This window comes from Ranitomeya variabilis, chromosome 8, assembly GCF_051348905.1.
Source record: "Ranitomeya variabilis isolate aRanVar5 chromosome 8, aRanVar5.hap1, whole genome shotgun sequence".
NCBI classification, from domain to species: domain Eukaryota; kingdom Metazoa; phylum Chordata; class Amphibia; order Anura; family Dendrobatidae; genus Ranitomeya; species Ranitomeya variabilis.
This window is the reverse complement of record NC_135239.1, coordinates 2853973-2867473: the sequence shown is the minus strand read 5'-3', so window position 1 is coordinate 2867473 and position 13501 is coordinate 2853973. Positions and strand designations below refer to the sequence as shown.

Sequence of the window (13501 nt, the reverse complement as noted above, 5' to 3'; positions counted from 1 at the left end):
GACTTCAAATGTGATGTGGTCCCTAAAAAAATGGTGTAAAAATTGCTGGTCAACTTTTAACCCTTATAACTCCCTAACAAAAAACAAATTGGTTCCAAAATTGTGCTGATGTAAAGTAGACATGTGGAAATGTTACTTATTAAGTATTTTCTGTGACATATCTCTGTGATTTAAGGGCATTAAAAACTCAAAGTTGGAAAATTGCAAAATATTCAACATTTTTGGCAATTTTTCATTTTTTCACAAATAAACACAGGTAATATCAAAGAAATTTTACCACTATCATGAAGTACAATATGTCACGAGAAAACAATGTCAGAATCATCAGGATCCGTTGAAGCGTTCCAGAGTTATAACCTCATAAATGGACTGTTGTCAGAATTGTAAAAATTGGCCCTGTCATTAACGTGCAAACCACCCTTGGGGGTTAAGGGGTTAATATATATTTTTGGAGGATTTTTAATCCTCTTTGTGTTTTTGCCACCTCATAGCTCCATTACACACACAAGAAGCAAAGCTGCTGATTAAAGCAAATAAAAAAGAGGAGCAGTATATTGTATGTCATGGAGCTATGATGTGGCAAAAACATAGTGCGTGTATACAGCGACATGTGTGTTGACGTCGCACGGTGTGTGTTGCCAGTGACAAAAGAGCCAAAGATCAAGCAGTGGTAGGGAAAAAAACACAATTTTTTTTTTTTTTAAATTAACTTTTACCAACCAATGAGGGGGAAATGTTATGGACCTGGGGTGTGTGGAGCTGTGCTGATTGGCCACTGGTGGACTTATAAGGGTTCCAGGGGAAAGGCTAACTAAACTTGTGGGGTCTGGGAGGTCAAGGATGGAAGTAGACACATTAGGAGTGGAAGCATGGGACAGGAGAGACACATTGGAAGGGAGAGAAAAACTGGACAGCACAGACAAATTGGGAGGTGAGGGTGGAAGTAGCACAACACTTCTGCTGGCATGAGTCTTTTTGGCTTTTGGTCCCGTTTTATGCGGCAGCTTCCTTTTTTCGTGTCTCCTTGGGAGGGTTGGAGTGGTGGGGTCAACAGGTCATTCAGAATGTGGACCAGGCCTGGTGGTGATGGACAGTCATTCAGGATCTTGAGGCAGCCTAGTGGTAGTGGCAGTGGACAGCCGAGCAGGAGCAGGACTCAGCATGGTGGTGGTGATGGAGTGGCTTTCTGCAGCACCCAGCATGGTGGTGGCGGTGTAGTGGTGTGCGGCAGGACTGGGCATGGTGGTGGCCATACAGTGGGATGCAGCAGAACTCAGTATTGAGGTTAAGTGTGTAATTTGTGGCGCAGATGGAAATACCACCTGTTGCTGCTGGAAGTACCGAGTCTGCTGCATAGCCTGAATGTAAGCAGCATTGCAGGCCTGCATCACATTGAGCTGGAGTTCAGGCGTAAGGTGTTCCGACATGCCCTGCTCTATCTTATTAAAAAAATAGTGTGCTGGTCTCTGGAGGTCGGCTTCCAGATGGTTAAGGCGTTGGTTGACATCCTGGAAAAGTGTGTTAATATGGGTCAGACCACTTTCCAGTCTATCTCCAGTGCCTTCAGGCCATTCTGGAAAATCGAGTTCAAGTGAATAAAATCGGGCATGAGTGACCTGTCCAAGACCTTCTGCCGCTGGCAGGAAGAGCCCCCCAAAAAAGAGGCAGAGGACTGGGACAGGGGAACACCTGAAGGACCAGCTGTCTGTTCTCCAGACTGTGACGCCGGCCCACTAGCTGCTTCGCTGGTGGATGGCTGGGACTGGTCCATGGCAGTTCGATGAGGGACTGCTCCAGAGGACGATCCAAGTTCTAGGGTGCTGCTCCAGGTTCTGTGAAAAGAAAAGTAAAATATTACTCCAAAAAAATAACAATTGTAAAAGCACCAACTCCTGTGGAATACAAAAATTCAGATTAGGGAATACAACACAATGGAATACAACACAAAAATACTTACGTTCTCTGAGCAAGGACAGGCCTCAGGAAAGCCAGAAGTCGGTGGTACTTGTATTTCCCGATCCTTGCTGCAGCACCACTGCGAACTTGGATCTCCTGTCTCAGGTCCTTGTTGAAGCGATCCTTCATCGAACGCCAACGGGTTTTGACTTTGATCACTGTGAATAGGGAGAAAAAAAACTCTTAAACAATGCACTTTAGGCAGGAGTTTATCGTGTCACACACGGTTGTGTGATCCCGGCCTTCAGGTTCACTGCCTCATCAGACCACACTGCAATACTTTCTGACTCATGACGTGGCGTTGTCCCATCATCCATCAGCGCTTGGGCCACCTCATTCCACAGCTGCCGAATCACCACAGCGTCCTAGTGCTGCTGCTCCCGGGTGTCACACAACGGAACTCGCTCCTGCACCAGGTTGATGAGAAGGTCGTTGTCAAGGAATTCCTCCTCCCGTTGTGGAACCTAGGAATGAAACAAAGACATTAATGTTGGAAAGATAAAACACTTTAAACAAAAAAGGCAAAAAGAAAAAAAAATAGTCAAGAATAAATAGAAAGTGTCAAGAATACTTACACGCCATCTTGCCACCAGAACTTGGGCCTGACTCTGCTGCTCCTGCTCATCTGCACTGGAATGGTTTTGTAAAAAGAAAAATAAATATTTTGCCACATGTGTAATAGTGACAGTGAAAACTTACCAATCAGCAGCAAATCTACTCACTACAGTCTCCTGTCCACTCCATGAGCTCTGATCTTCAGTGGAGGACATGATGAGGAATGCAGCAAGAGAGACAGAAATGATTACAGACTGTAGGGAGAAAAACAGACAGGCAGACATATAGCTTGTATACTTACATTTTGTAGGAATCTTTCGCATTTGAGGCTGCAATGCTGTATCGCTTCCAGAGTCTTGAGAGTACTGGACTTCCACTGCCCACACCTTCTTTTATAAGGTTTGTTTGGGGGGTGGCTTAAAACAAGTTCCTAGACATGTTTACTCATAAAAACACATGCGTACACAAACGCAATTGTACACATGTACTTGCGTACGCATGCGTTCCCATAGACTATAATGCATTTATTTGACGCACTCCTTCCTCAACCGTCCACATGCATATGGCGGTGGAAATTTGCCACCACAAAAAATGCAACATGGTGCGTTAGCCGCTCCCAGCCGCACGTTGCGAAAAGATGCATGCGTAAGCAAACACGGGCGAAGGCATGCAAACACATAAACCTGCGTCTACAATATTAAAGATAGGAAATCAAGACGCATGCGGATGTATACGTCAGAAATGCTGTGGACACAACCGCCTTAGACTGGGACAGCTCCATGTGGATGATTTTTGCAGACAAGGTGCAAGGCATTTCGGTGAGCTGACTTTTTCTTCACCCTCCCTCTCCCTCTTTCTTGCAGGGGTCTCAGTTTTGTGATGAGTTCCCATCAGCTGAGGGGTTAAGCTCTTTCCAGGATTTTGGCGCTCTTCCCCGTGAGCTTCTATTTTGGGAAGTGGTGATCCAGTGTCCGATGCTAGAATTGGTATCTGATAGGAGTTCTGATCCATCCTCACAGCTGTTGTAGGAGCGGCTGAATGTATTCTCTGCTGTCACCCTGCAACCATGAACGGTGCTGCATCTCCCTGACCGTTTGTCGTGCGAATCGCTGCTCGGTCAGCAGCCCCACCGCCAACATGTTCTGGTTGTTGCTGGAATTCGCTGTTAATCATTTGTTGCTCTCCTCATTCTGCTGCTTCGCGTTGTCCACCATTGTCTTGAGATGTTATACTCAACTACGCAGTAGGGTGAAGATCGAGCGGGCACAGAAACGGCGGGAAGAAGCCCTGCATCTGATGGAAAGACGCACTGCAGACTACAAGAAAGAGGTAGGTAGGTGAGCGAGGACGCCTGGGTGCTGACGTCAGCTCTGGGCCACGGTCACTGCAGCTGTGCAGCAGAGTCACTTATTTGGTGTGTTAGTCACACCTACCAACTTTAGAAATTATGTGGAGCTCCATCATCAGCGTGCTCGTCACTGCTCGTTACTCACTCCATGATCAGCATGCTCGTCACTTGCTGCAGTCTCAATGTGCTTGTCACTAACTCCAGCATCAGTGTGCTCCTCACTGCTCGTTACTCACTCCATCATCCGTGTGCTCGTCAATCGCTCCATCAGTGTGTTTGTCATTGCTCGTTTCTTGCTCCATCATCAGTGTTTTCGTCATTGCTTGTTAGTCGATCCATCATCGCTGTGTTTGTTACTACTCGTCATTTGTTCCACTATCGCCATGTTCGTTACTACTCGTCATTCGCTCCATCATCAGTGTGCTCATCACTACACATTACTCGCTCCATCATCAGTGTGCTCCTCACTGCTCATTACTTGCTCCATCATCAGTGTGCTCTTCACTACTCGTTACTAGTGTTGAGCGATACTTTCCGATATCGGAAAGTATCGGTATCGGAAAGTATCGGCCGATACCGTCAAAATATCGGATCCAATCCGATACCGATACCCGATCCCAATGCAAGTCAATGGGACGAAAATATCGGAATTAAAATAAACCCTTTATACACTTGTAGGTTCATTCTACATGAAGGAAAACAACTAAGAATAATGTAGGATGTATTGGGGGACGTGGCGGAGACATTAAAGGCACAGAGGTTTAGCCCAATCTAATAGAATAGCAGGATTTTTTTTTTTTTTTTTTATGACGTTCGGCGTTAGTCAAATTCTTTCTATGTTATTTTTTTTTTTTTTTATGTCACATATTGATGTTTCACTATTACTACTTCAACGCCCTTCACCTTCTTTTTTACTTCTCCCACGCTTTCTTCTTCATTATCCTCATCATCAGCTTCTTTGACATCAACTTCTTCACCTTATTCATCTTCTTCTTCATCTTCTACCTATTATTTTTTGGGTTACATTGTTCATATTCTTTTTATTTTACTATTATCTTCATCATATTCTACTTCTTCATCATATTCTTATTTGTGACAGGCATTCCCGTAGTTGTTATCTATAAAAGTTTGAAGATTACACCTTCCGTTCTGCCTGTCACAAAAGAGTTACATTTGTCCGCGTTCAGTTTGGCCTGCAGCATCAGGCTTTATCCAGGGGCACCACGAGGAGGAACAGACTCACCCCCATACACTGCTTAGTCTTCTTCTGCTTATAATTTAGATAATATTTTTTGCTCTGATATTTAGTGTTATGCTTAATGTTCTTCTGCTCTTTGTTCTGCAGCCTCTTGTTCTTCTGCTTCTCGGTCTTCCAGGTCGTCGTCGTCTCCAGGGTTGTCGTCTCCGGGGTCGTCGTCATCGGGGTGGTCTTCAGGGTCGTCGTCTCCGGGGTCGTCGTCATCACGGTGGTCTTCAGGGTCATCGTCTCCAGGGTCGTCGTCATCACGGTGGTTGTCGTCTCTGGTGTCGTCGTCATCTTATGTGTGTTCTTCCGGGTCATCGTGTTTAGTCTCTTGAACTTGGAAATGTAGCAGAAGGTACAAGAAGGCTGAGAAAATGCCGAGAACCAGCTGATGGAACTGGAACTCGGATGGCTACCCGAAGGTCCAAGAGCCAATGGAACTACCGAGGACCAGCTGACGTTACTGGAACCCGGTTACTAAGCAGGAGGTACCCGTGCCTGAAAGCACTACCAAGGACCACCTGACGTTGGTGGAACTCGGATACCCAGAGGGAGGCACCTAAGCCAAAGGCTCTGCCCGGAACCAGCTGACGGTACTGGAACCAGGATGGGGAGCAGAAGGTACAAGAGCAAAAGACACTGCCGAGAACCAGCTGACGGTGCTGGAACCCGGATGGGTAGCCAAAGGTCCAAGAGCCAATGGAACTACCGAGGACCAGCTGACGTTACTGGAACCCGGTTACTAAGCAGGAGGTACCCGTGCCTGAAAGCACTACCAAGGACCACCTGACGTTGGTGGAACTCGGATACCCAGAGGGAGGCACCTAAGCCAAAGGCTCTGCCCGGAACCAGCTGACGGTACTGGAACCAGGATGGGGAGCAGAAGGTACAAGAGCAAGTGTCTGCGTGGCTTTTGCAGGACACAATGCCGGCTGCACAGCAGGGGAACAGCTGGCGGTGCTGAACCCCACTGACACATTGGCTGGTGTTTTTCTCTGTGCAGCTAGCAGTACCGGGCCCCAACTGGTGGTGTTGGAGCCCGGGGTCAGCAGGAGGAGGAGATGGAGCAGAGTGTAGGCCGAAGCCTGCACTGGCGGCAGCTTTTGGGTCTGTTGTGCCTGCGTGGCAGTTGCAGGACACGTTGCCGGCTGCACAGCAGGGGAACAGCTGGCGGTGCTGAACCCCACTGACACATTGGCTGGTGTTTTTCTCTGTGCAGCTAGCAGTACCGGGCCCCAACTGGCGGTGTTGGAGCCCAGGGCTCTGCAGGGGGAGCAGAGTGTAGGCCGAAGCCTAATTGAACCAATTTCAAAGGTAACCTTTAACCCCCCCTCAGGGGTTACAAAGTAGAAGAGCCACAGCTTATGCAGCAGTAGTGCTGCACAAGTCAAAGGTTGCTCTTTTAATTTCGCTCCTTGCACACGCTGAAAGGAACACGTATAACATTTAGCCCTTTATACAGTCAAACTGTGTTGGAGGCGCGAGTTCCCTTTGTAATGAGACGCAGCACAGATGTCAAGAATCCCACCTTGGTGCTGGGTGCAGCCTCCTGAGCGTTGTTATTTGCTGTACAGGAGTCTGCGCTGTCGTGTTATCCCCTGGCCTAGCGCTGTTAGCGCTGCCCATGTTCTGGCATGATTTAATGTCGGCCGGTGCGGTTCGCGATGACCAAGAATCCCAGCCCCGCAGTGTCTTAACATTGTTAAAACACTGCGGGGCTGGGATTCAGGGCCTGGCGCAGCACATATGTTCGCCTCTCACACTCGGGTCCTTACACCCGCTTCAGACTGTGCGGCGTCATCTGATCCCTTATCGCATGCCACGGCCATGAAGCCGCACAGTCCGCAGAAGGCGGAAGGAGATGAGGGACAGGCGAACTGATGCACTGATCATGCCCATCAATCACACCCTCGCAGTCCCAATAACTAAGACAACGAGGGGCGTTGTGTGGGTCAGGGCGGCCGCAGAGGCGCAGGCAGCCAAACCATGATGCCAGAAGACGGGCAGCGCTACCAAGGGGGTTGCAGCGTGTCATCATTACAAAGGAAAGTCACAGCACCGGGACGGTTAAATGGTCACACAGAGGACACATTTTAGACGTGTTTTCAGTTCCACATGTGCGAGGAGAATACGTTTATGAGCCACCTTGCACACATGCAGCATTACCGCTGTACAAGGTGGCCTTTAAAACGTACAAACGCCTGGGGGAGGGGGGACAGGTTCCCTTCAATTTCAGTTCTTGTGTCTGCGTGGCTTTTGCAGGACACGATGCCGGCTGCACAGCAGGGGAACAGCTGGCGGTGCTGAACCCCACTGACACATTGGCTGGTGTTTTTCTCTGTGCAGCTAGCAGTACCGGGCCCCAACTGGCGGTGTTGGAGCCCGGGGTCAGCAGGAGGAGGAGAGGGAGCAGAGTGTAGGCCGAAGCCTGCACTGGCGGCAGCTTTTGGGTCTGTTGTGCCTGCGTGGCAGTTGCAGGACACGTTGCCGGCTGCACAGCAGGGGAACAGCTGGCGGTGCTGAACCCCACTGACACATTGGCTGGTGTTTTTCTCTGTGCAGCTAGCAGTACTGGGCCCCAACTGGCGGTGTTGGAGCCCAGGGCTCTGCAGGGGGAGCAGAGTGTAGGCCGAAGCCTAATTGAACCAATTTCAAAGGTAACCTTTAACCCCCCCCTCAGGGGTTACAAAGTAGAAGAGCCACAGCTTATGCAGCAGTAGTGCTGCACAAGTCAAAGGTTGCTCTTTTAATTTCGCTCCTTGCACACGCTGAATGAAACACGTATAACATTTAGCCCTTTAAACAGTCAAACTGTGTTGGAGGCGCGAGTTCCCTTTGTAATGAGACGCAGCACAGATGTCAAGAATCCCACCTTGGTGCTGGGTGCAGCCTCCTGAGCGTTGTTATTTGCTGTACAGGAGTCTGCGCTGTCGTGTTATCCCCTGGCCTAACGCTGTTAGCGCTGCCCATCTTCTGACCTCATTTAATGTCGGCCGCTGCGGTTCGCGATGACCATGAATCCCAGCCCCGCAGTGTCTTAACATTGTTAAAACACTGCGGGGCTGGGATTCAGGGCCTGGCGCAGCACATATGTTCGCCTCTCACACTCGGGTCCTTACACCCGCTTCAGACTGTGCGGCGTCATCTGATCCCTTATCGCATGCCACGGCCATGAAGCCGCACAGTCCGCAGAAGGCGGAAGGAGATGAGGGACAGGCGAACTGATGCACTGATCATGCCCATCAATCACACCCTCGCAGTCCCAAGAAATAAGACAACGAGGGGCGTTGTGTGGGTCAGGGCGGCCGCAGAGGCGCAGGCAGCCAAACCATGATGCCAGAAGACGGGCAGCGCTACCAAGGGGGTTGCAGCGTGTCATCATTACAAAGGAAAGTCACAGCACCGGGACGGTTAAATGGTCACACAGAGGACACATTTTAGACGTGTTTTCAGTTCCACATGTGCGAGGAGAATACGTTTATGAGCCACCTTGCACACATGCAGCATTACCGCTGTACAAGGTGGCCTTTAAAACGTACAAACGCCTGGGGGAGGGGGGACAGGTTCCCTTCAATTTCAGTTCTTGTGTCTGCGTGGCTTTTGCAGGACACGATGCCGGCTGCACAGCAAGGGAACAGCTGGCGGTGCTGAACCCCACTGACACATTGGCTGGTGTTTTTCTCTGTGCAGCTAGCAGTACCGGGCCCCAACTGGCGGTGTTGGAGCCCGGGGTCAGCAGGAGGAGGAGAGGGAGCAGAGTGTAGGCCGAAGCCTGCACTGGCGGCAGCTTTTGGGTCTGTTGTGCCTGCGTGGCAGTTGCAGGACACGTTGCCGGCTGCACAGCAGGGGAACAGCTGGCGGTGCTGAACCCCACTGACACATTGGCTGGTGTTTTTCTCTGTGCAGCTAGCAGTACTGGGCCCCAACTGGCGGTGTTGGAGCCCAGGGTCAGCAGGAGGAGGAGAGGGAGCAGAGTGTAGGCCGAAGCCTGCACTGGAGCAAGTTGAAAGGGAAACTTTAACCCCCCCCCCAGGCGTTTGTAGCTGAAAGAGCCATCGTGTACAGCACTAATGCTGGAAAAGGTAAACTTAGCTCTTTTAATTATGGTCCTTGCACATGCTGAACCTAACACTTATGAAAAGTGTCCCCTCCTACCGTGATACCGTTCGGTAGGTGGAACTTTCCTTTGTGATGTGACGCAGCACAGCCGTCATTCTTACCCCCTTGGCGCCGTGCGCCGCCTCCTCAGCGTTGTTTGAATCAGTCCCGGAGCCTGCGCTGTTAGGTTAGCCCTTGGCCATGCACACATTTTGCGCTGCCCGTCTTCTGACATCATTTGGTGTCAGGCTGGCTGCGCCTGTGCGGCCGCGCTGGCCGAGATCCCGCCTCGTACTGTCTTCTGATTTCATCCCACTGGGGGCCTGAGATACGTGGCCATGCGCAGTGCATATCCTCGCCTCTCACTCCCCTCCCTACGGCTTCTTCAGACTGTGCGGTGTCACGGCCGTGGCATGCTATTAGGGACCAGCTGACACCGAACAGTCTGAAGAAGCCATAGGGAGATGAGTGAGAGGTGGAGGTTCAGATATGCACTGCGCATGTCCATGGATCTCAGGCCCCCAGTGGGATGAAATCAGAAGACAGTACGAGGCGGGATCTCGGCCAGCGCGGCCGCACAGGCGCAGCCAGCCTGACACCAAATGATGTCAGAAGACGGGCAGCGCAAAATGTGTGCATGGCCAAGGGCTAACCTAACAGCGCAGGCTCCGGGACTGATTCAAACAACGCTGAGGAGGCGGCGCACGGCGCCAAGGGGGTAAGAATGACGGCTGTGCTGCGTCACATCACAAAGGAAAGTTCCACCAACCGTACGGTATCACGGTAGGAGGGGGTACTTTTCATAAGTGTTAGGATCAGCATGTGCAAGGAGCACCACGAAAAGAGGCACTTTTTCCCTTTGCATCATTACTGCTGCACAAGGTGGCTCCTTCAGTAACAAACGCCTGGGGGGGGGGGCAGGTTCCCTTAAATTTAACTTGTTGTGCCTGCGTGGCGGTCGCAGTACACGTTGCCGTATACACAGCAGGGGAACAGCTGGCGGTGCTGAACCCCACTAACACATTTGCGAGGTGTTTGGCTCTGTGCGTACAGCACTTCTGGACGGCAACTGGCGGTGTTGGAGCCCAGGGACAGGTGGAGGAGGAGGAGGTTGGAGGAGGTTGGAGGAGGTAGGAGGGATTGCCACACACACAGCAGGGGAACAGCTGACGTTACTGAACCCCAATAACAGAGGAGGGACTGTCGGGACTGTGCGGACAGCACTTCTGGACGGCAACTGGCGGTGTTGGAGCCCAGGGACAGGTGGAGGAGGAGGAGGTTGGAGGAGGTTGGAGGAGGTAGGAGGGATTGCCACACACACAGCAGGGGAACAGCTGACGTTACTGAACCCCAATAACAGAGGAGCGACTGTTGACTGTGCGTACAGCACTTCTGGACGGCAACTGGCGGTGTTGGAGCCCAGGGACAGGTGGAGGAGGAGGAGGTTGGAGGAGGTAGGAGGAGGTAGGAGGGATTGCCACACACACAGCAGGGGAACAGCTGACGTTACTGAACCCCAATAACAGAGGAGCGACTGTTGACTGTGCGTACAGCACTTCTGGACGGCAACTGGCGGTGTTGGAGCCCAGGGACAGGTGGAAAAGCAGAGGAACACAATGTAGGCCGAAGCCTGAGAAAGTCGAAAGGGAACCTTTAACCCCCCCCCCCAAGGTGTTTGTAGCTGAAAGAGCCAGCTTGTGCAGCACAAAAGATGCAAAAGGAAAAGGTGGCTCTTTTCATCATGCTCCTTGCAAACACAGAACTAAACACTTATAAAATGTGTCCCCTGCAACCGTAAAACCGTCCTGGAGGTGGGACTTTCCTTCGTAATGTGACGCAGCACAGCCGTCATTCCTACCCCCCCGGCGCCGCGCACCGGCTCCTCAGCGTTGTTTGATTCCGTCCCGGAGCCTGCGCTGTCATGTTATCCCGTGGCCAGACACACTTAGCGCTGCCCGTCTTCTGGCATCATTTGGTGTCAGGATGGCTGCGCCTGTGCGGCCGCGCTGGCCGAGAGCCCGCCTCGCAGTGTCTTCTGATTTAATCCCACTGGGGGCCTGGGATCCATGGACATGCGCAGTGCATATCCTCGCCTCTCACTCCCCTCCCTACGGCTTCTTAAGACTGTGCGGTGTCACGGCCGTGGCATGCTATTAGGGACCAGCTGACACCGAACAGTCTGAAGAAGCCATAGGGAGATGAGTGAGAGGTGGAGGTTCAGATATGCACTGCGCATGTCCATGGATCCCAGGCCCCCAGTGGGATTAAATCAGAAGACACTGCGAGGCGGGCTCTCTGCCAGCGCGGCCGCACAGGCGCAGCCATCCTGACACCAAATGATGCCAGAAGACGGGCAGCGCTAAGTGTGCCTGGCCACGGGATAACATAACAGCGCAGGCTCCGGGACGGAATCAAACAACGCTGAGGAGCCGGTGCGCGGCGCCGGGGGGGTAGGAATGACGGCTGTGCTGCATCACATTACGAAGGAAAGTCCCACCTCCGGGACGGTGTTACGGTATCAGTGGACACATTTTATAAGTGTTAAGTTCTGCGTGTGCAAGGTGCTAAACAAAAATAGCTACCTTTTCCTTGTGCAGCATTACTGCTGCACAAGGTGGCTCTTTCAGTAACAAACGCCTTAGGGGGGGGGAAAGGTTCACTTACATTTCAGTTGTTGTGTCAGCGTGGCGGTCGCATGACACATTGCCGGCTACACAGCTGGGGATCAGCTGACGTTACTGAAACCCAATAACACTGGGTCGTATGTTTTGACTGTGCAGACGGCACTTCTGAGCCTCAACTGGCGGTGTTGGAGCCCAGGAATTTAAATTCAGGTGGTAGAAAGATGAACACAACAGGAGACCTGGATAACGTATACAGTGACCTAATTATTTAATCAGGAGGAGGAGTGGCAAATTCCTGCGAGATCCAGGCCTTGTTCATTTTCAGGAAAGTAAGCCGGTCAACGTTATCGGAGGATAGTCGCATGCGACGGTCAGTTAGTACACCACCTGCAGCACTAAAGACACGTTCCGATAATACACTGGCCGCAGGGCAAGACAGCACCTCCAATGCATACTGGCTTAGCTCTGGCCATGTATCCAGCTTTGAGACCCAAAACTTGAAAGGGGAAGAGCCGTCTGGGAGTACAGCAAGAGGGCAAGACATGTAGTCTGTCACCATCTGACGGAACCGTTGCCTCCTGCTGACTGGAGCCGTCTGTGATGGTGTAGACTTTTGTGGGGGGCACAGAAAACTGTGCCACAGTTGGGCCATACTGGTCTTGCCTTGGGCAGAGGCACTGCTTCTGCTCCCTCTTTGTGCAGAGCCTCCACCACTGCCTGGACGCACTGAGCTGCTTTGGAATGCACTAGCAGCACTTCTCTCAGTTGGAATGGAGAAGATGATGGAATTGACCAGTGTGTCTTGGTACTCCCGCATTTTTCGCTCCCGGTTCAACGGTGTGATGAGGCTTTCTACGTTGTCCCGGTAGCGAGGATCGAGGAGGGTGAACACCCAATAATCAGACATGTTGAGAATGTGGGCGATGCGGCGGTCGTTTCTCAGGCACTGCAGCATGTAATCCACCATGTGCTGCAGACTGCCAACTGCCCAAGAAACGCTGTCCCCTGCTGGAGGCGTGATCTCTGCCCGCTCGTCATCACCCCACCCTCGCTGTACACACTGAGTACTGGACAATTGTGTAACTCCCTCCTCTGGACGGATGTCTTCCTCCTCCATTGACTCCTCCTCATCCTCCTCACAAACTGTCCCCTGCCTACGCGTTTGTGAGGAACCACGTGGCGCTGACTGTCCAGAAGATGATGGAAATGGTGAATCCTCATCCTCCACCTCTTCCACAACATCATCCCTTAGCGCTTGCAGTGATTTTTCAAGCAGGCAGATAAGGGGGACAGTCATGCTGACTAGTGCATCATCTGCACTCGCCATCCGCGTGGAATAATCAAAGGGACGCAAAACCTGGCAGACGTCATTCATAGTGGCCCACTCTGTGGTTGTGAAGTCTGTACGGCGCTGACTGCGACTTTTTTGCGCCTGAAGCAGCTGGTACTCCATTACAGCTTGCTGCTGCTCACACAACCGCTCCAACATATGTAACGTGGAATTCCACCTGGTAGGTAGGTCACATATGATGCGATGTTCCGGCAGGCGGTGTCGGCGCTGCAGAGCCGCAATGCGCGCTTTTGCCGTGCTGGAACGCCGCAAGTGAGCACACTCTAGGCGGACCTTGTGCAGCAGTGCATCAAGATCCGGATAGTCCCTCAAAAAGCTCTGCACGA

At 51.5% G+C, this 13501-nt stretch overlaps 1 protein-coding gene across 3 annotated transcripts in view; it reads left to right on the top strand.

Moving 5' to 3' along the window:
• Nucleotides 1–13501, top strand: part of LOC143788384 (vitamin D3 hydroxylase-associated protein-like) — a 207515-nt gene that overhangs the window by 16781 nt on the left and 177233 nt on the right. Inside the window, exon 1 of one of the 3 annotated variants that reach the window (XM_077278038.1) lies at nt 3515–3840. The exons of the other annotated variants lie outside the window; for them this stretch is intronic. Coding sequence (XP_077134153.1) covers nt 3550–3840 — 291 coding nt within the window. The 5' untranslated portion in view covers nt 3515–3549. Of the gene's footprint in view, nt 1–3514; nt 3841–13501 lie in introns of those variants that run through there. 3 annotated transcript variants of the gene reach the window in all.